The sequence below is a fragment of the Corylus avellana genome, chromosome 1, assembly GCF_965113065.1.
Source record: "Corylus avellana chromosome 1, dhCorAvel1.hap1.2, whole genome shotgun sequence".
Lineage (NCBI taxonomy): Eukaryota > Viridiplantae > Streptophyta > Magnoliopsida > Fagales > Betulaceae > Corylus > Corylus avellana.
In genome coordinates, this window is record NC_142490.1 from 15,891,245 (window position 1) to 15,911,648 (window position 20,404).

The 20,404-nt window shown below is 35.3% G+C and overlaps 3 protein-coding genes across 5 annotated transcripts; all 3 read right to left on the reverse strand.

Annotated features, from left to right (window-relative positions):
• Nucleotides 1-375: 375 nt before the first annotated feature.
• On the reverse strand, nucleotides 376-7,078 carry IMB1 (Transcription factor GTE6). Of its 2 annotated transcripts, XM_059583739.2 has the most exons (9): nucleotides 6,942-7,078; nucleotides 6,361-6,486; nucleotides 4,738-4,932; nucleotides 3,627-3,704; nucleotides 2,218-2,442; nucleotides 1,970-2,068; nucleotides 1,552-1,610; nucleotides 1,002-1,152; nucleotides 376-881 (listed from the first exon to the last, which is right to left on the reverse strand). In XM_059583739.2, the coding sequence occupies exons 2-9, from the start codon at nucleotides 6,484-6,486 to the stop codon at nucleotides 681-683; spliced, it is 1,134 nt and encodes a 377-aa protein (XP_059439722.2). In that variant the 5' UTR covers nucleotides 6,942-7,078; the 3' UTR covers nucleotides 376-680. The 2 variants fall into 2 exon arrangements, with proteins under 2 accessions (XP_059439722.2, XP_088369909.1); XM_088513783.1 differs by lacking the exons at nucleotides 6,361-6,486; nucleotides 6,942-7,078 and having other exon boundaries at nucleotides 3,627-4,631; nucleotides 4,738-4,828.
• Nucleotides 7,079-10,038: 2,960 nt separating this feature from the next.
• PCAP1 (plasma-membrane associated cation-binding protein 1) lies at nucleotides 10,039-11,545 on the reverse strand. 2 transcript variants are annotated; one of them, XM_059582627.2, is made up of 5 exons: nucleotides 11,442-11,545; nucleotides 11,104-11,257; nucleotides 10,886-10,975; nucleotides 10,718-10,802; nucleotides 10,039-10,596 (listed from the first exon to the last, which is right to left on the reverse strand). In XM_059582627.2, exons 2-5 carry the CDS (start codon nucleotides 11,209-11,211, stop codon nucleotides 10,292-10,294), a joined length of 588 nt encoding a protein of 195 aa, XP_059438610.2. In that variant the 5' UTR covers nucleotides 11,212-11,257; nucleotides 11,442-11,545; the 3' UTR covers nucleotides 10,039-10,291. The 2 variants fall into 2 exon arrangements, with proteins under 2 accessions (XP_059438610.2, XP_059438611.2); XM_059582628.2 differs by lacking the exon at nucleotides 11,442-11,545 and adding an exon at nucleotides 11,388-11,421.
• A 2,380-nt stretch (nucleotides 11,546-13,925) lies between these two features.
• Nucleotides 13,926-19,917, reverse strand: MCM6 (minichromosome maintenance (MCM2/3/5) family protein). The gene is made up of 18 exons (XM_059581578.2): nucleotides 19,775-19,917; nucleotides 19,507-19,656; nucleotides 19,275-19,400; nucleotides 18,991-19,153; nucleotides 18,676-18,869; nucleotides 18,388-18,583; nucleotides 18,209-18,286; nucleotides 17,592-17,821; nucleotides 17,389-17,503; nucleotides 16,412-16,486; nucleotides 16,191-16,331; nucleotides 15,800-16,003; nucleotides 15,539-15,700; nucleotides 15,398-15,453; nucleotides 15,135-15,298; nucleotides 14,910-15,035; nucleotides 14,439-14,569; nucleotides 13,926-14,337 (listed from the first exon to the last, which is right to left on the reverse strand). The coding sequence occupies exons 1-18, from the start codon at nucleotides 19,849-19,851 to the stop codon at nucleotides 14,197-14,199; spliced, it is 2,529 nt and encodes an 842-aa protein (XP_059437561.2). The 5' UTR covers nucleotides 19,852-19,917; the 3' UTR covers nucleotides 13,926-14,196.
• Nucleotides 19,918-20,404: the final 487 nt, after the last annotated feature.

The window sequence follows — 20,404 nt, forward strand, 5'->3', positions numbered from 1 at the left end:
TTCCCATCAATTCATGGAATGAGTCTTAATCAATATCTTAGAGAACCAACGGTTAGATCTCATATGTTTGATTGATTTTTGAAGCTGGCACTTTGGCTATTTTCAGCACCATGGTAAGGCTTTTGTCACATTCCGCATCGGAACGATAAGCATGCGGCTGAACAATCCATTTTGTTTTTACTACTAGTAAATTCAACTCACCTATTCATTTAACAAGTTTAAAAGAAAAAATAAAATAAAATCAGGGTGATATAGGATTATCTATTTATCTCCATTCACTTCCACTGGAAAAGCCACCTATTCATTGCGCTCTAAACATTGTAAACTTCTAATTCTCACTTGAAAAGTCGCCTATTCATTTCACTGCAAAAGACATATCTAAGACACATTTCTGCAGGCATTAATAAGTATGTTGCTTCTTAAACAAAGTCAAGGCTAAGAAATATAATGAGAATATTATATATGTATCCCGGCCATCCCTAACCAATATGTGGCCTAAGCAAGAAGACTTGCTCACAAGAATAAAGCCTAGACCAAAGCAAATAATACATTTTCCCATCTGCCTAATAAACCTGTACAGACTGGTAAAGAAAGAGCTCAGCAACAAGAGGATCTACCTAAGAAAATTCACATGGAGTGCAACAAAAAAGAGAAACTGAGGTACATGCTGTAATGGCGGATCACAAATTAGAGAGCTTTTTAGTCCTTTTAACAGCAGTTTTCGCAAGAGCATCACAGATCTCTCTTCTTCTTTTGGAGTTGTTCTTGTTGTTGTTCTCATTTTTATCTTTATTGTTGCCACTGATACCTTCAGAACTCCTTCCATGGACTTTTAGGTTATCTTTCACAAAAACCTTCAACCTACGTAATGTATATTCACTCTGCATAGGGAAAAAGGCGGAAAGAAAGGAGAGATAAAGAACGATCACATATTTGAGCAACTAGAGCAATAAATGATAATCCAACCACAAAAATGAACAAATAAATAAATAAATGATGACCTGAGCATCCATGTCGAGGTCCACCTCTTGGGCAGAGGCTTGGAAGCTTGGGTTAGTCTCGGCAACAATCTCCAATGCCCTGCTCAGATCTTCAGGAGTCAATTGCGTAAGAGCTGTCCCAAGGTTTCTTTTCTCTTCAGTCGACATTTTCCTAAGATAATGGATCCCCCAATCAGCATAATAACTAAAGGATGCTCCCCCCCCCCCCCCCCCCCCCCCCCAAAAAAAAGGAGAAAGAACTGACATGCAAACTCCAATTAGATAACCCAATACAAATCTATACAAACGCACGCACCAAACTGTCAGAAGAATATTTGGCTTCACATTGCCTATCCAAGATTTTTGGATTCACTCCTTTTCGATATATTTTTTATGTCAAGGAGCACCAGCTATTGCATTCTTGACCTCAATTGCAAGGTTTCTTAAGAATTTGAATAAGGAAAAGAAAACCACACTAGTGATGAATAAACACTTAACAAATCTATGCAACACATATGAACCCAGAACAGGTTTAATATATACTGAAGTAGAGAAGGATTCTAAAACACACCTGAACTTCTGAACAACCATTTCTCTGAGATTCTTCAAGTGCATATCAAACTCATATAGCTGAAAAAGGTTTCAAATTAGGTAGGTTCAAAGAATGTACCATATAATATCAAACTACTAACTCTACTTTTATATGTCAAGAGTAATGCTAAATGTCACCCCCATGTCCTCCTCGTGTCTTTTCAAAACTGATGTGACTTTTAAAATTATCATTGGATCAAAATTTAATAGTAATGTATCACAAATCTAATGGTAATTTTAAGAGCCACATCAATTTTGGGAAGACACAAAGGAGACATGGGTCTTCCTTATAGCAACTCGTCATTTAAACCTTCTAATAAAAAGTTTGAAAGAGCTTAAAAAGTTTCCTCTCAATTATATATTTCACTTAATAAAGAGGCTAAGAAATTTCGACAAACCTCATTGCTTAAATCCTTAGCCTTGTTGGAATAAGCAACCTCCTGAGCGACCTGCATACTTAATCTTGCCTCTGCATCCTCCTCTGCTCGTCTCTTTTCCTGAAATTATGTAGGTAGGGAAGTAACCATAAAGCAGGATTACTAGGTATCTCCACAATTAAAAGATAGACAATCCAGAAGCCATAGAAAAAAGTACTGTCAAAAGACTTATAATATCCTATGTAAATGTACTCATACTGGGAATTCACCTCTTCAGCAACTTTAGGCAAAAGCAGCAGCCATTTTTCCTCGAACTTTTCCAGCAAAGTTTTTGCCATCACATGGACATCATCTTTTTCATCATTATATTTCATTGCATTCTTAAAAACCAACCTCACATCAGCATAGATCTCCCGCACATTCTTATACCCAGCAACATCCTTAGCCTCCATTTTCTTTTCTATTGTACTGAAGTCCATGGGCTTCTCAATAACCTGGTATGCAAAACCCAAAACAATTTTTTGAAGGCATAAGATGGACATAAATAAATAAAATACAAATATCCAATACAAAAACCATGACCAAGCCAAATTCAACAAGATCGGCAGATGCAAAACAATTATTATCATATCATCCTTATCAACATTTTAAAAGTTTGACTTTTTTCAAAAAAAAAAAAAAAAATTATAATAGAGTTAATAAGTACCAAACTTCTATACATTAAGAAACAAGCTGATGTAGGACAAAAGGTTGAAGGAAACTAGGGTTGTTTGGGTCAGGGTTTCATGGTGGAAAAAGCTGAAAAAATAATTAGGGATTAAATTAGGGGAGGGGAAGGATTTGGTTTGAAGATGAAACTCAGGGTTTGGGTTGTAGTTCCAGGGCTGTGAAGGGTAACCTGGGATGGTATTTGGGTCTTCTTGAGTTGATTGGAAGCTATTTGATCATTGCGCGATTTGGGTTTCATGCAGTATGGATTATAGAAAATGAATCAAAGCAAAAACAGGTCAGATAATTTACAGAAGAACTGCTGGAAGTTAAAAGAAAAAAGAAGAAGACAATATTCTCTAAAAAACACAGAAAGATCCTAATCATCACATTTAAAGTTTCTTCTGCATCACACAAACCACGAGCATAATTGCTATTATTCTTTTGCTAGAATACATAAAAGCCTTTTTATAGCTATTCCCAATCACTCCCCTATAAAGGCTAGGTTTACAGAATAAAACAGAAAAATAATTAAAATAACTTCTAAACCAAGTAGAAAACTACTAAAACAAAACAAAATAAAATCCACAAATAAATAGATGATTAATACCTAATACTAATAGAAGACTAATAGCTAATTATAATAGGACTTAGATTTAAAAGGTTTTGACTAATAAGCCCATACTAGTAACTAATAAAACCAAGAAATTAAATCCCAAAATGAGACTAAATAGACCAAAAGTACAGCACATGACCAAAAATATAAGGTAAAAAAAATTACCCTTGACTTCTAAAACTAAATTATAATAAAAACTGGCTTCTCATTGCCTGCATCACAAGCACTTCACATCTTTTAAAGAGAGAAATAATAAGTGAATGTAAAGAAGAAAGTAGAACATACGATATGTACACAAATTAATAACCATATCAATATACCATCAGAAAGTTTTGATAGATAAAGAAGCTTCACCTCATAATAGTCATGCAAACCAAGGCCTTCAACATCTACAGGTTTCATAAAGGGCCAAGCCCACTTGTGCTGAGTGATCTGACATGTGACAAGTAAATCAAAATAACTAGTAATTACCCCTAAGAAATCCTTGACATAACTGTTTGAGCCCCAAAGCATCCAATCAAAAAGTTCCCACAGGCAATACATTCAATTGTAAGAAAAACCATGTAGAGATTTAAGAAACTGAGAAAAAAGCAAGCTATAAATTTCACAATTTCAATAGGTTGCTTTGTTTGCATTAATTTAGGCATTTAGCCCTAATGTCAAGTATATGAAGTCCATTTTTCATCCCTTAAAAGAGCTATGTTGTCCTCCTTGTGTTTGCATTTTGAAAAATATCATCCACTTCAAAGTTCACTTATAACAAACGGTTCATCACTAAGAGCATATTATTTAGTAAATGTAACATTTCCAACAAATATCATTCAATTTCTTCTAGTATAAGAAGCCGATTATTCATAAATCATATGCAACTCATCTAAAACCTAAACTCGAAGTAACAGCTCAGACAATTCATAATCATCTGATCATAAAAGTATATCTTTTTGCCATTAAAAAAATGTGGATTTTTATAGAAACTTTCTGGTGTTGATTCATATTTCTCAAACAATGTTAAAGCAAGGAGATCAAAAATTCATGTAGGTTGCATTAATTTATTAAACCACAAAAGCTAGGCAAAAGGATGGTTGGTCTTTCATTTGATTGCATGAACCATTCTCTCATAATCTACAAAAGAACAAGATACTTCAATTTGAAATCCTTCTTCTAACTTCTTTAATGAGGCCAAGCATCAAAGATTTGGTAGAGGCCTTTGCACAATATTAAATGTGATATCACATTAATAATGGAGTAAAAGTCTAAACTGTATCAATTATGACAATGATTACAGTGAGAAAAATGCAAGATCATTCATAAGTAGGACCTTATAGATACACAATTGTCTGTAGTCATAGTATTCTATCCCTGAAAAGAAATTGACAACTGCTGTTAAATAAAAATTTCACTGATATCTTAATGATTTACATGAGTTTTTACAACATAGATAAATGCAACAAGAATTGGTGCTTGCCTGACGCAATATTGTGGCAAATTGGCGCATAAGCTCTTGCATTCTCTTTGAAGCAGGTGCTTCCCTACATGATGTATCTTGCTGCTGCTGCTTCTTAACACTAGTCAAATGTTTGTCACTGTCTTTGTCCTTCATGATTGAGCTATTATCATTTGCCAAGTAGAATTGTTCCACCTCATTTACTTGTTTCTCAAGCTACAAGTATAACAATGAAACTTATCAATTTATTTGCAAGTTAGAAATGTCTGAAAACTTAGTAATTATTCAAATTACAGAAGCAGGTCACTTAAACGAAATAAAAACAAATAAGAATCATGGTACAGAATTTAAAAAAGAAAAAAGTGGAGAACTAAATAAGCTTGAATCTTGTAAAACGTAAGAATTTAGTTCCTGTATTTCCGATTCAAAGTATCAGAAACATGGATGATATGGTAATTAATAATCTGTTTGTGTGCAAAAGTCATCAGAAACTTCATTTTTACCCAGAATTGCCAAAGTTGATGGTAGACTGGTGGTGGTGTAGTGTGGCAGGATGCAGAAGTAAGAAGCTGGATATTGCAAAGCTGATGGAAATAGTGATAATGATGGTGGTAGCAACAGTTACCAAAGGTGGCGGTGATACAACAATTGCGGGATTGTACAATCCATAGCATCTAATTATGTGGATCCCAGATGGAATTGATATGAGAACCATGTAAACTTCACATTAATGGACAGTTCATATTTTCACATTACATGAAGTTTCCAAACTGATAATGTAAAGAATCTGCTCCCACCGCAATATTGACAGCAACAATGGTGCCAAAGGTGATAACACGGTGCCAGTAGCTTCTGCTCACAAGTTGTAGGAGTTGGTCGTTGTAATGGAGATGACAGGTTGCCATTAACTGTCAAGGCAGAGGTGGTGAAGGGCTATCACAACCAATGGGCCATGGCAATGTTGATATGGTGACTGTGTAGGTGATTGTAATAACTATATTGTCAAAACTGGGAATGGTGAAGGGGCTGAAGGTTGCGTATTTTCTTTCATGTGGTGGTAGAGATGTTCCTGGCTCTAAAAGATAGAATCTTCAAACTTCTATTTATGTATCACAACTTGAGATACAGGGCTTCCAGTGGTAATTTAAGTTTAAACGGCACTTCTGTATTATTTATAGCATAACGGGTCCTCTTGTACAAAGATAGCTATACTGGTATCTCAAACTGTCAAGCACATCTCTGACACTTATTACCAACCAAACAAACCATAGACATGTATGTTTGTGTGACAGTCTCCAAGTAGTGCCAGAGAATTGCTAATATCAAACACGCCTATGAGGATAGGGCACATTTGTGCTATTATCTGTGCTTCTAATGTGTCGAACGATCAGCATATAATGAGTATACTATAAATTTTTACTCTTTTGGAACTTGAGAAGAGCAATGGTAACCAGACCAAGACCTGGGCATAAGCCAGCCCCACCTCATTTCCAATTAAAGCAAGCATAGGGCAGTCAATCTCTTAGAATGAATGGGAAAAAAAAGGGAAAAGAAAAACTGACAAGTATATAAGAACAAACAGATGAAATGACGAATTTCAAATTCTTAAACATAGTTAGAAATAATATGTTAGATAAACCTCACCGTATTAACCTTTGTGAATATTTCATCAACTTGAAGCCAAAGACCCTCCACTTCTTCGGGATTACCTTCAGTCCAACCTGCTCCAACATTTTTTACATCTGGGTTTGATGCATTCATCCGATCCATCTGATAGGAAAAAAGCAATCTTCATAATGAGATGCCTATTGTAGCAAAAACAGCAACAGGGCCTCGGAAAACTATTGCTAATAAACAAAAATCTACATGCTCTGAAATGGTTACATATCATATGATATGATTACAACGTTAAAGATTCTACCTTTTAAAGGAGAGGATAATATAGATTGCTAAACTGGACGAATTCGCAATTTCTAATTAAGTGAATTTCATTAATTATGTAACCCATTTGCTTCTCCCAAAGAGAGAAAGAAAGAAAAAACAAAATAGAAGCTTTAAAGGGGGAAAAAATGATTTTTTTCGTTCTTATCTGCAGGAACCAAAAGATACAAAGAAATGAAAGACAAAAAACTGAAAAAAAAAAAAAAATGAAACAGACCCTCTGGGACAAAAAGATTTCAAACAAAGAAATTGAACAAGAATCACAGAGTTTGAAGCCTCTTTACCAGCAGAGATGGAGACGCATAAATTTCTGGTGGCAGCGGAGTAGTAGAATCCCTCCGGCGACACTACCCCAGGTCCGAACTTCTCTACTGCAGAGGAAGATCCCCCTGGAGAGTTCGAGGACTTGGGACCTTTGGACTATATATACTTTTTGTTATATTTCTTTTAATTTTCATTTTGTTGGTTGGTGTCCGTCTTAATTTCCTTTGCTAAGAAAAAAGATTTGGATGTCTTTCTAAATCTCTTCAATTTCTAAATTTCTCACTTTAATCCCATAAATTTTTAATTATTTTTAATTTAAATTTCCGTCAAATTTAGCCATTAAAAATATATATATAAAAAAAAAACTAAAATATCCATAATTTTCATTTTTTTTAAATAAAAAAAATAAGTTTTGAAATTTTATAAAAAAATAAATGATATAAACGTCATTTAACGTTTAAAATTTGACGGAGTGCTCTAAATTAATTACAATTGAAATTTTAAGGGACTAAATTAAGAGATTTTGAAGTTTGAAGAACTTGTCAAATCAAATGAAAGTTTATGAGTCTTCAGTGAAATCACCCAAAAAGAAATAATTATATTGATATGCCTAAGACAAATTGAGATGAAAAAAAAAGAAAAAAAAGAGAGAGAGAGAGAGAGAGAGAGAGAAAATAATATTATAGTGATTTTATAAATGGTTGCATTTTTTCATTCACCACAATACAGAATTCATTAAATTTTTTAAAGAAATTTAGTGAAAAAAAATTGATTGTTGTATAATTATTTTTTAGATAAAATGCATTTTTATCCATGTGGTTTGAGATTTTGATAAATAGCTTATTGAGTTTTAAAAAGCTATTAATCACTCTATGGGTAAGCAAAAAAGAAATTAGTCTCTATGTTTATAAAAGTTCACATAATTCATTCATGTGTCAATGTGTCATATAACACTGATTAGAATGTGACATGTGTCATTTGTAATAATAAAAAATTATTTGAAAATATTTTAAACAAAATCTAAAAATATATATAGAAAAAAGAATGGAACAAAAAATACAAAAGTGGTCGGGTCATCCTCTTTGACCAAATAAAGGCTGCTAAACCACCCCAAGGCCATAAGAGTGGTCTGGCCACCTCCTCTATCATGGAAATGTCCTACTACCTGGGGTAGAAATAGGGTAGGAGTAAAAGAGGAAGGGAATTATCAAGTCAATTTAACGCTCCAATTTGGGTGATAAGTTGCTTGATGTCTTCTTGAGGAGGGATTATGGGAGAGGAAAAAAAACACATGGAAGAAGAGTCTAGGGTTCAAGCCTTCAAGGGAAGGAGAAATATAAATTTCTCAGCGAAGCTATACGAGAGAGCATTTTCCCCTATAAGTAGACTTTCTTTTTATTATTTTATATAATGAAATATTATCTTGCTTAAAAAAAATTGTAAATTATCGAATAGACCATGACCCCTTAACCATATATATAGCTTTTTAATTGATAATTAAATGACTAGTTGACATGTTTGTGGTGTGGAATTGTTGTTACTTAGGCATCAAGTAAATATTTAAAAGCAAGTAATTATATACATCACCTTATTATCCTCGTCGCATCTTTTTAAACTAAATCTCTCAACCCAAAAAACTAATTAGGAAAAAATACATTTTATCTCCAAAACCATTCACTCATTTGCACTTGTAACCCCAATATTTAAAAAGTGACATTTTATCTCTCCAAACTTCTAAATTGTTGCAATTCAACTATTCTGACCTTTTTTTTTTTTTTTTTTTTTCCTAAAATGCTACCATCACAAGTTAAAAAAAATAAATAAATAAAAAAATTAAATTAATGGATGGCCTGCCACCCCAGTTGAGCATGGGGGGTGGCCAAACCGGCCACCTCTTAATTTTTAATTTTTATTATTATTTTTTTTTTAACATGGGATGGGGGCATTTTGGAAAAAAAATATATATATCAAAATGGTCGAATTGCAACAATTTAAAAGTTTAGGCGGAAGTAAATTGTCACTTTTTAAACATTAGAGTTAAAAGTGCAAATGAGTTAATAGTTTCGAGGGTAAAGTGTATTTTTCCCAACTAATTATCATACACCAAAAGCTATAAGAGACTAAGCCACACCAACTTTAAAAAAATAAAAGGGGGATAATTGGATGAAGTATAGCATTACTCTTTAAAAACAATACTAATAAGAAAAGTGAATTTGACGGATACGCATCCGCTACAATTAGCATGTTCAAATGTTACAGAAGTTTGGGTAGTTTAAAAGAACAGGTTGTGGGGCCCACCTAACCTGGACATCCTATAATATTCAGCCCACTTGCTCAAAATAATTGGGTTCCACTGCCCACCCATCTTTCTTAAGTTTTGTCCAAATTTCATAAAAAATTTAGGCAGCCTAATTTTAAATTTATTCTTTAAAAAAAATCTAACGATTGATAAGAAATTATTTAATGATTATTATGTTAAATCACAACTTGTTCCAAAAGTTAAGTTGAGATTAATTTAATCCTTTAATTGAGTAATGATATAAGGAAAATTAGAATTCTTTTAAAAATGATGTGGCATTCAAAATCACCGTTAGATCAAAATTCAATATTAATGATCATTTCAAATTTAATGATGATTTTAAATGTCATATCACATTCACAGATAGTACTCCTTATATCATTACTCTATTTAATTTATATTTTAACACGCCCCCTCAGATGCGAGCTCAAACTCTTTCATAATAAGTAAGGTCCAACATATTAAATATTTAATTAAATTTGAAGGTGATTGACGGAGAAATGATCAGAACTCAAGACCTCTTATTTGATATTATGTTAAATTAGTAATTATCTAAAAAATGAGATGAATTTAACCGCATCCTATCATATGTTGGACATCTTACGCACTGATTTTTTTTTGTGTTTAATAATTAATAAATGGTGCTAAAAGTAGGATTACTCAATAAAAAAATGTTGATTGAACAATCAATTATTATTATTATTATTATTATTTTGGCTTTTACGCTATTTGACTCCTTAACGTACACACGGAGAGAGAGAGAGAGAGAGAGAGAGAGAGAGAGTAAATCAAAACAAAGAGAAAACTCCTCATCGATCGGAGCTAGCATTCATGAGTTTTCATTCATTTGTAATTAAATAGTACATACTAATTGATCACAAAGATTATACACTTAATTAAACATCAAGCTTAAAAAAAAAAAAAAAATCCATGAAAACAAATCCATGAGAGATATTACAAGAACAAAAGGATGGAGATCGATCAAAGAATAACAAATCATTGTTTTTCTTTTTATAAATTTCTACACAAAAGCTCACTTCTAAATATTGATGATGATGATGATGATGATGATCAAGGCTTTGGTGCTTCGGCTGCCTCCACCTTTGCAGCCTCGGTTGTATAAGCAGCTGGTTCAGTCTCCGCCGCTTTCTCAGGCGCCTCCGCTGCCACCTCTTCTATCTTCTCTTCCTCTTTCTTCTCTTCTTCAGCAGCTACTATGATCTCCTTCTCTTTCCCACTTGCTTCTTTCACCTCAACTTTCTCTTCTGTAACGATAAACGTCGACACCTTTTCAAAAACAAACAACACTGGGCCTGGAACCAACGCTGGCCCATACTTTGAAGATGCTTCAGATACTGTTTTCGATCCCGGAAACTCTGTATCAAGACAACCCTTTATTTATCTGTTCTTAAAATAAAGTAAAAACTATATATATATATATATATATATATATATATATATATATATATATATATATATATATATAATCATACGTACCAATTGCCACGAGCTCCTCTATGAACTTGTGAACGGCAACAGAGTGCTTCTTCAGTCCTGCCTCCTTGGGTTCCTTAACAAAAGTCTGTATATATATATAAAAGGTGAAAATTTGATGTTAGTTTGCTCTTTTCCCACCATATTCTATTCATTTTAACTTGATCTAACCTTGATTTCTGCTGAAGATGCCTCATATATTTCAACTACTTTAGGTTGAAGCTCAGTCTTCTTCTCTTCAAACTCCTTATTGATTTGCTCCTAATAATTAATCAAACACAGATATATCAACATAAAATAATTTAGATATGCATGTATGAGCGTATTTGGGACGTTATAATGTTTGGAGAAAGAAGAAACGTATATAATATATGTATATTGTAAGAAACCTTGGAGTCGTCGAAGGACTTGCAAGCCTCAGCAGCAGCCTTCTTGTTACCATTCTTGTCGAAAACCTTCTTGATCTTAGGGAGAACCTTTGATTTCCAGTAACCCATCTTGTTTCTTTAATTAATTATTCAACTATATATATATTTTACTAGCCTAACAAAAAGAAAAATCAAAAGTATAAGATCAAGGATTCCATAAGAATCTCTTTAAGCAATGAAACAGACAAGAGAAAAAAAAAAAGAGAAGAAAAATCTCAGCTAAAACATCTAAAGATCATCCATACAAGAAGAAGTTGATGAAGCCAAGAGAATCAGCTGCCTCTCTCTTTCTCACTTACTTGTAACTCCTTGTGTCTCTGTCGTGGCAACTGTGGTCTACAATTGAAGTCCACCTCAACGCAACTGTTCCACCCAACTGTCCCTCTCCAAATTAAGGCACATTGAGCTAAACATATAGACATACTTCCTGCCACAAAACCCCCCTGTTCCAATTTAATTACGAAATAACCCACCTAACTGGGGGGGTATTGTAGGGAAGAAGGGTGGTGGTGGGCGGAGATGACAGCTGGCAAACACCTCATAGTGATTAGAAGAGGTGGCAAACATCATGCGTGGGGTCCCTAATAGGTGCCTATCTGTAACAAAAATGTTTGGTATATATTGAGAAGTGCTGGAACCGTCTCACGTGGCTTCGCTGGTATATACTACCAATCACGCCGTCAATGAGTTTGAAGCATATCTGGAGGGAGGGATTGACGTATATGTGGACAAAAATGGATGCCGTTGAATGGTGTCCCATGGGAGGGCATATGCCAGTTTCGAGGGAATGTAATAATTTATTATTCATGCAAAATCATATGAAGCAAGCTTGCATCTTGCATTCACATGGCCCTTCACTATATGATTATGGAGCGTTGGATTTATTACAGTTGGATTTGTGGTAGACGACGACAGTAGTTTCATGCATGCATTGTTTTTTCTGACTATGTAAGTTAAAATATCATCAATGTGTACGTTAGAGGAGATAGAAGAAGACTTGTATTTACTATATTATAAAGAATGATGATGTTTATAGCTAGAGGAATTAATTAAAGAGTGTGGAACAAGAAAATCTAAACTAATTAAGGAAGGAGCTAGCTATAGCTTAATCGTTAACGTGCAAGGAAAATAAATTATAAATAATATGGAAATTAATTATTCTAACATTGATCATGCGTCTAACCAGCTAGCCTGACTGATTATTGCATAGAGCTACCTAGATTTAATCATTCAATATAAACTACTGATTATTAATTGCATATATATAGAGCTAGCTAGATTTATTAATCTATTGCCGATCGAGATTAAGAAAAAGATCGATATATAGAAGTTAATTTTGAAGAACATTCATAGGAACAATGGAGAAAAAAAAGTTGGGTGCTCATCATGAGTTTTGGTCCACCGTCACTTGTGACAACAACTGGTTCATGTGGTGGCTCTATCAATTATTAGATGTCAATTTTTTTTTTTTCTAAGCAAATGATTATTATTATTATTTTTAAAAGAATATTATGAATATTCATTATCTCAAAAGATCCGTGAACAGATCACACAAGTAGAAAGGAAAGTTCCCTCAGTACAATATCACAGTCATAATATTTTCTAAGCAAATGATTAGATGTAATATTTTGATTATACCCCTACCAACCTTCATATATATAAAGAGAGTTGTTCTGATTGGGTGTTTAGTGTTTAATTTACTAACTCAAATCAGATTCTAATAATCCTAATTAATTACGACCTGATCATCAGCCTATATATACAGGAGTTGTTACAAGTTTGACCTACCTAGCTCCCATGCCAGTCAACCTGGAAATATACAAAAGTTAATCTTATAAATTAATTTTACAGTAATAATTATCTCAACTACTTCCAACATCGATCCTCTTTGGCTCAAAACTCTTGATCTCCACTTCTTGTCCTCTCAAAAGCCAAATAAACAAGTCAAACACGGCTAAAGCTTCCCTCAAATATTGTCTAATTAGAATTTTTTTTAAAAAAAAACACTATACATCACAAAATTTAAAAAAGAATATTAGAGCTAGCAGGTCATTAATTAATTTGTGAATTAGTCCAAGTTATTCCAAGATATCATCTCATGTGGCGGAGAGCACCCTTTTGTCAGATGAAAGGGAATAGACGCTGTGATTACTGTTGATATATTTGCTAGCGTGTGAGCACAAGACATGTTCTACATCGTTCCCAACTGCAACTTGATGAGGTTGTGGCTTGTTGGTGACATTATACGGAGGAAAAGTCTGCGTCGTCAGTGAAGGCTAGCTTATCAAGATTCTTCTTCTTTTTTTATAATTTTTTTTTGTGTTTGTTAATTATTTTGGTAAATCAAACACGCACTAATTAATCAATCAAAGATTCAGCAAGAAACAAACACATGACGTAGTAATAGAGTTTGAGTGCAGAACTCCTCCGACAAGGACTGGTTATTAATGGAGTCATTGTCATGTTGAAAACGAAAGTGATTAATATTGCCAAATATTGTAAAGATAATCCCCCTTCATATTCTCTTATTCCTATCCAATTTTGACATTCTCGTAAGCATCTATCTTTTGTTTTATCTCCCTATCACTATGGCTATGGATATACAGTATGTGGAGTAGGCAGGACCAACAAAATTTTAATTTATTAGTAATAAATTTCTTTTTGATAAGTAAAATCCTAGTAGTCCATATTAAATTACAGTTGTACCAAAAGACTGAATCAAATATTTCATTTAACAGCTTCTAAAATCAGCACATTCACAATGAATTTAAAGCTTCAAAAAAAAAAAATGCATTACAACATAGGTTACAGCAAATTAATAGAAAAATCTATCTCTTGCAGTAGCAGCAGCAATCAGCTGAAATACTACTATTTTGGATAACATCGAATAATTGGGCAATCAGGCAACCGTGCTTCCTGGCACCTTGATTTCAGCTCTAATGAATCCCACTATCATATATAACGCCAAACTTGCGGCCTACACATGGCTAAGTTATACTTGGAGCTTATGGGCGATAGGTGAGGCGATCACTTAGTTTTAAAAGCTTTTCCACCTCAATCTACGACATAATTTGGAGCAACAACTAAAATTCTGTCATTCCTAGATACAGATGATGACTGCCCTGGACCTTCACCCTCTGCTGCTTGCCTACCATCATCTACCACTATCAAATGGCCTTCCCTTCGTACCAAACTCTGTTATCACAAGCATTTGTCATGTAAAAGAAACAGATACCACATTTTAATTAATAAGAGCCTGTAATACTAGGTGGGATGCAAGATTATAGTTGATTTACCTCGATGATGGCTTTGATTTTGGAAACTTCATTTGCTGCCTCCTCCATGGAGTTGTAGTTATTTTTCTCATTCTGCTGAGCCACATACCATTGGATCAAGTCTCTCTGCCTCATTCCAGCCAAACCAGTCCCTGCAAAAACATAACCCACAAAATGTTTCAAGACAATGAATTACAATGATGAAGAATAAATCATGAACTAAATTTATAGCAACATAAGTTCGTTCTTAGAAAGAGCCAGAGCTTCCAAATCTGCATATATGGTATGGCCCAATATCAAAAATTATGTGTCCAAGTATTCAAAGTTTATATATATATGTCACTTTTCACATTTATATTGAACTTGGAAATGGCAATATCCAGGCTCTAGAAACTCAAGTAAAACTTTATGGGCAAATCAATTTCAAATTTCAAGAGATATTCATGGCTACATATATTAAAACAATGAATGGCAAAGGGGCATGTGATTTACCTTCGTGCATTACAGCTTCTTCGTGCTGTCTAAGGCGCATTACTAGTGCTTGGGTGACCCTCTGAAAATACTCATCAGTAATCACAAGCTTTTTCCCTTGTCGATTTGCCAAACCTGCTCCACTTTCTGTGCCATCATAAACCAGTTAATATGAACACATGAGTTGTCTATGTAAAAGTTCAAACAAAGAATAATTTTGTAGTAGCGTTGGTGATATGATCTCACCAACATTTCCAGAAGCTGGCTCAGCTGTAGAGTTGCTTGGTTGAGCATCATCTTGACCAGTGCCTTCTTTGCCATCACCACCGCCATTTCCGTCATCACCGCCATTGCCATCATCACGATTTTCTTCTTGAAACTCTGAAAGATCAATATCGCTAGACTCCACACTGCATAGCAAAAGAAAGTAAACAGTATGGCCATAAAAAACTAATATGGGAGGGAAAGAGAAAGAGAGGTTCTTCAAGATATATTTATTATTTTCTTGCCTGATTATGGATGTTTTTAGCAATCTTACTGCCACACGAACATGACGTGGTTGTACCTGAAAAATATAATATCTTAAGTCTAATGCACAAATGAGTAACAATGACAATGCACATGGCTAAGTTACCAAAAATCTAAAATACCTGAGTTTCCAAATAACTTCGAGCAATGCCTTCTGACAGTCTTATTAGGGCCTCCAGCTGCCTAACTGTCATGCGATAAGCAACTCTACTCCCAGGAGCTGTATCACCTCTACGGAGAGCAACATAGGATTCCACCAACAGTTTCCTGGCTTCTACGCTTAGCTGCATTAGTTTAAAAAATTTCAGGAGGCAAACTTTAAAAAAAAAAAAATTCATGACAAGAAACTGCATGATGATTAGAAAAAGGCGAAATAATAAAACCTTGGGCTTCAGAGTTTTTGCATATGCAATATAACGTTTCAGCTCCACAATTGTGAAGGCAGGACTGAGTGCCGCTTCACGCTTCTGATGCACTCTCACAATGTGATGGGCAATGTGGTAGTCAGTTTGATCGTCTGGGTCATCGATCATAACATACACCAAATCAAATCTCGAAAGAATAGCAGGAGGAAGAGCCACATTATACTGTAAAAAATGAAAATCAAAGAAATGAGTTTCCATTAACAAAAACCTTGAATTTGATCAGTCACACCACAGTAAAGACTAGGACGTCATCTTTCTCTAGAAACAATAGAAAACAAGGGTGAGAAAAACCCATGCACTATCAGAAACACTCACATGGTGCCCATATCAATTGCAATAATATTCTTACCTTGAGTGGCTTAGACTTGTCATACCGCCCCCCTGTGGGGTTGGCAGCAGCGAGAATTGAGGTCCTTGCATTTAGTGTTGCTTGTATTCCTGCTTTTGTAATGCTTATTGTCTGTTGTTCCATGGCTTCATGAATTGCCACCTTCAAGTCCATTTACAAATCAGATGTCTGACTATGCATAATATGGCAAGTTGATTTAAATAAACCAATATGATAAGTACCTGATCTCTAATGTCCATCTTGTCAAATTCATCAATGCAACAAATGCCATTGTCAGCAAGCATCAGTGCACCTGCCTGGATAAAGATCAGACGAGTATATCAGACAATCAAAGGCATGGGGCTGATATGCTAGAGGATTAGATGCAAACGAAAAGGTTAAAGGAAGAATTCAAAAAGAAAGCGTTCTCTCCTTGTAGATGTTTCTTTTGTGTGCTCCAACATGATTCACACTTGTATTCATATATCCCAAAAACTAAAAGAAAATTATAGCACATTAAACATGAAATGTTTTAAGATTTTTATTTTCCCTGATGGATGTTGAGCCCAAAAAATTACTTTCCAGATTAAGCCTGTCAGTAGCTTTTCCATGTCATCAAAAGCAGTATAAACATACTGTTCTTTAATTAATGCCAGGGCGTGCAAGTCCCAATAAAGGTCTTCCTAGTGCAGCAAATTTAGCACTTCCCCATTGAACAAAAATAGTGCCTTAAGTTAGAAATCTTTCTATAACAGAATATTATGTTTCCCATAAAAGGTTTGAAACGCAAGATAATTGAAAAATGAATTGCAATTTTACAAGCATCACCGCCATCTGTGTTGTTAAGGGGCAAACAAAAATTGAAGTCTTACAATGCTTGGACTACTTGCATATGACTCAAATTTATATTTTAGCAAAGAGTAGAATAATGTGCACTACTAGTGCAAGTTTTTTGATTGTTGAGTAAGTAGAGATGGCTAATGGAATTTGTATCAGGAGAAAATGATGGCATAAAATCTGCGGTCTATGAACTTACGGTTCAAATTATGCAGTTTTAAGAATCTTATCATTGCATTATGAAATCTCTAATATGGTGGTTATAAGTTTAATAAATTTGTCTTCTAGCCTCTAGTACTCCAATACAGGCGCTGTGACTAATAGCATTAGAGTCCATGGATTTTTCATATTTACAAAAGGAGCAAAATTAAGTAAATGCTACCTCAATACAGAATTCTCCAGTTTCTGGTTCTTTGGCCACAGTTGCAGTCAATCCAGCTGCCGAGGAGGATTTTCCAGATGTGTAAACAGATCTTGGAACTATGCCTGCAGCATACCTTGAATTCATATACCAGCATATGTAAGTGGTTGAATTTGTATAAACTGCAATAGTTGAAACAAACAAAACCAGAAATTGTGGCATACTTGAGGAACTGAGACTTTGCGCAGCTGGGATCTCCAACAATACAGACATTAATGTCACCTCTCAGGTTGATGCCTTCATGAGTAATCTTGTGCACACCACTCAGGAGCATAAGCAGGATTGCTCGCTTGATATCTTGGTGACCAAACACAGTTGGGGCAATGCTATCAACAAGCTTATTGAAGAAATCAGGAGTATTTCTCATTCTTTGAATATCATCTAGTTCTTCTGCCTGCCAAATAAACAAAATAACCATAATGGTGGGATGGTTTCCCAAATGCGTGTGAGAAATGTAATAGAACATAGTGTAGTAAAACCAAGAGGAATTGATTATTATCAAAATTAAGTCATTCTGAGAAGAATTTAAATTGCTAATTTAGATCCTTTCAAGAGGCATGCTGCATGTTACATAGGAAACTGAGAAGTAGATTCCATTTGCAATGAACTCAACTAGTAAAAGAAAAAATAATTTAATATCAGGAACTAAATAACCAGCATTGTATTATTGGAGATTATGCCGCAACATAAACTAATTACAAAATAGATACATTAAAAGAACTACATCTGAGGCAAACAGGGAACTGTAGAAAACTAGTAGGAAAGAGAGTGAAGAACTAACTGTGAACTGCTGGTTGTCGCCTTCATCACCATCCTTCTTTCTATTCCTGACATCAGAGTTCCTTCTACCATCAGAAACCTGAATAAAAGAGGCAATTATGACACACAGATCATATAAAGGCACGTTCCATGTAATTGTACTAACAGGGGTAGCTGATAACAAGCCAATCAATGACCAACCTGAACTGAATTGGCAATGAAGGCAAGGCGATAGGATAGGTCTCTCACTCCCAATGCTCGAAGGCCTCTCACACCCTCATTTGCACCCGAAGAGTTCTTCCGCTGCGATGCATCACGACGACATTCTGCTCTCTCACCAGGGGATGCTAATGCCATTATATCCGGTATCACAACCACAGTGCCAGTGAAAATGACCCTGTAAAACATAAGAGGATGAAGCTAATTTATAGCTTATAGATTATTGTATCCACCAAAAGAACGACATCAGGAAAGTGAAATTTATCTTACGTGTCGCCAGCCCTGGCTTGTTCCACAATCTCATGGCGAAGAATAACATCCAGTGATCTGGGAAGGGAGCCAGCAGGTATCTCTTTAGAAGTCTCCTGCACTCTTACCCTCTGCCAGTCCGCAAATTTGCTCTCTTGCCGAAGCAATGCCCACCTTGTTCTATTCATACAGGTGGCACTCACACATGTTGTTGGCTGCAACCCCAAAACCGACACACAAAACAAGGGTCATATAACGTTTAAGACCCACCAATGTTCTCAGATAGCACAACATCGGACCATGATAGTTAGTTCAAAGAAGCAACAAAATTGTTACCTCAGTGTACTTAAACTGTTGCTCAACGTTTTTGATGATGTTTCCGCATTCCAAGCACTTGAAAGTCCCTTGGAGAAGCTCTGGCCGTACCTCACTTGTGCGAGTCACCACTCCACTTACCGATACTAGTTTTCCGATTTCTGCTGTAGCTAATTCTCTCAACCTGAAAATGATGGATTTTTGAAACAAATATGGAATAAAACTGAGTAAGCGACCCATAAGAGTTGCATCTGGGATTGGAGATTGGAAATTTAAGAAACGAGAAGAGAGAGAGAGAGAGGTACCTCTTGGTGAGAGGAAGGTTGAAGAAGGCAACATTGATGTCCTTATTAGGGTTATCATCGGCTATGAAAGTAGGCTTCTGCTCCATCACGAACCTCTTGCAGGCGTTCCTCAGATACGGCTCAAACCTGTCAACCAATCAAAAATATTTCCCTCTTAGAAATTGGGAATTAGGGTTTTGAAAATCCTCACAGAATTCTTTATACTTTTATTTGCTTCAATAAGAATAAGAACCTCAAGTACTCTTCGGCAATGGCCTTCTGGAGGAGATTGTTGAAAAGCATTACGTGAGAGAAGTCGATGAACATGGTGGTAGACTCGCTGGCTTTCATTGCTTCGATCTCCGCCTCGTAATAGGGCTCCGCCGAATTCCCAAATCTAAAGCTGATACAACCCACTCATCCGATTCATTCCATTATCAACAACTCATTCACCCGATCCATTCCATTATCAACAAAAACAAACCACAAACAAACAAATTCTCGGGGGAATAAGAACAAACCTCTTGAGGAAGTCCAGGAAAATGGTCTCCACGCGCACCGCTTTCTCATCCATGAAGTAACCACCCAAGCCCTCCATTCTTCTTCGTCTCTATCACAGTAACCTACAACTCTCTCTCTCTCTCTCTCTCTCTCTCTCTCCCCTCCCTTTCTCTCAGGTCTAACTCTTGCTCTCTCTGGCGGGAAAATAAGGGAAGTGTTTCCCGCCAAAAACACCACACGAGCCGAGCTTCCTTCTATCTCTTTACGGGCTGGGCCATGCTCCCAACAACAACACCCTGCAACTGCAAGTGACCTCCTCCAAACAATGTCCGGCCCAACCAACCTGACCTTATGTAATCCATGTAAGATTGGGCTGACAATTTTTATACGATCCACAAACTCAACAAAAAATTATAGGGTTATAGTTGATAAGTCTGTCCCGTTTAATTAAATGAGTCAAGTTAGGGTTGACTTATATAGCCTTATACTCGATAAGCAAGATTTAGAGCTAGCGATTTTTTACATAACCTGTGTACCCAACACGAACTCGACATAAAATTAACAGGTTAAGATTGATGAGTCTTACTCATTTAATTAAATTGATCGAATTATAGTCATAGACATAAGTTGTTACACTAGATATGCAAATA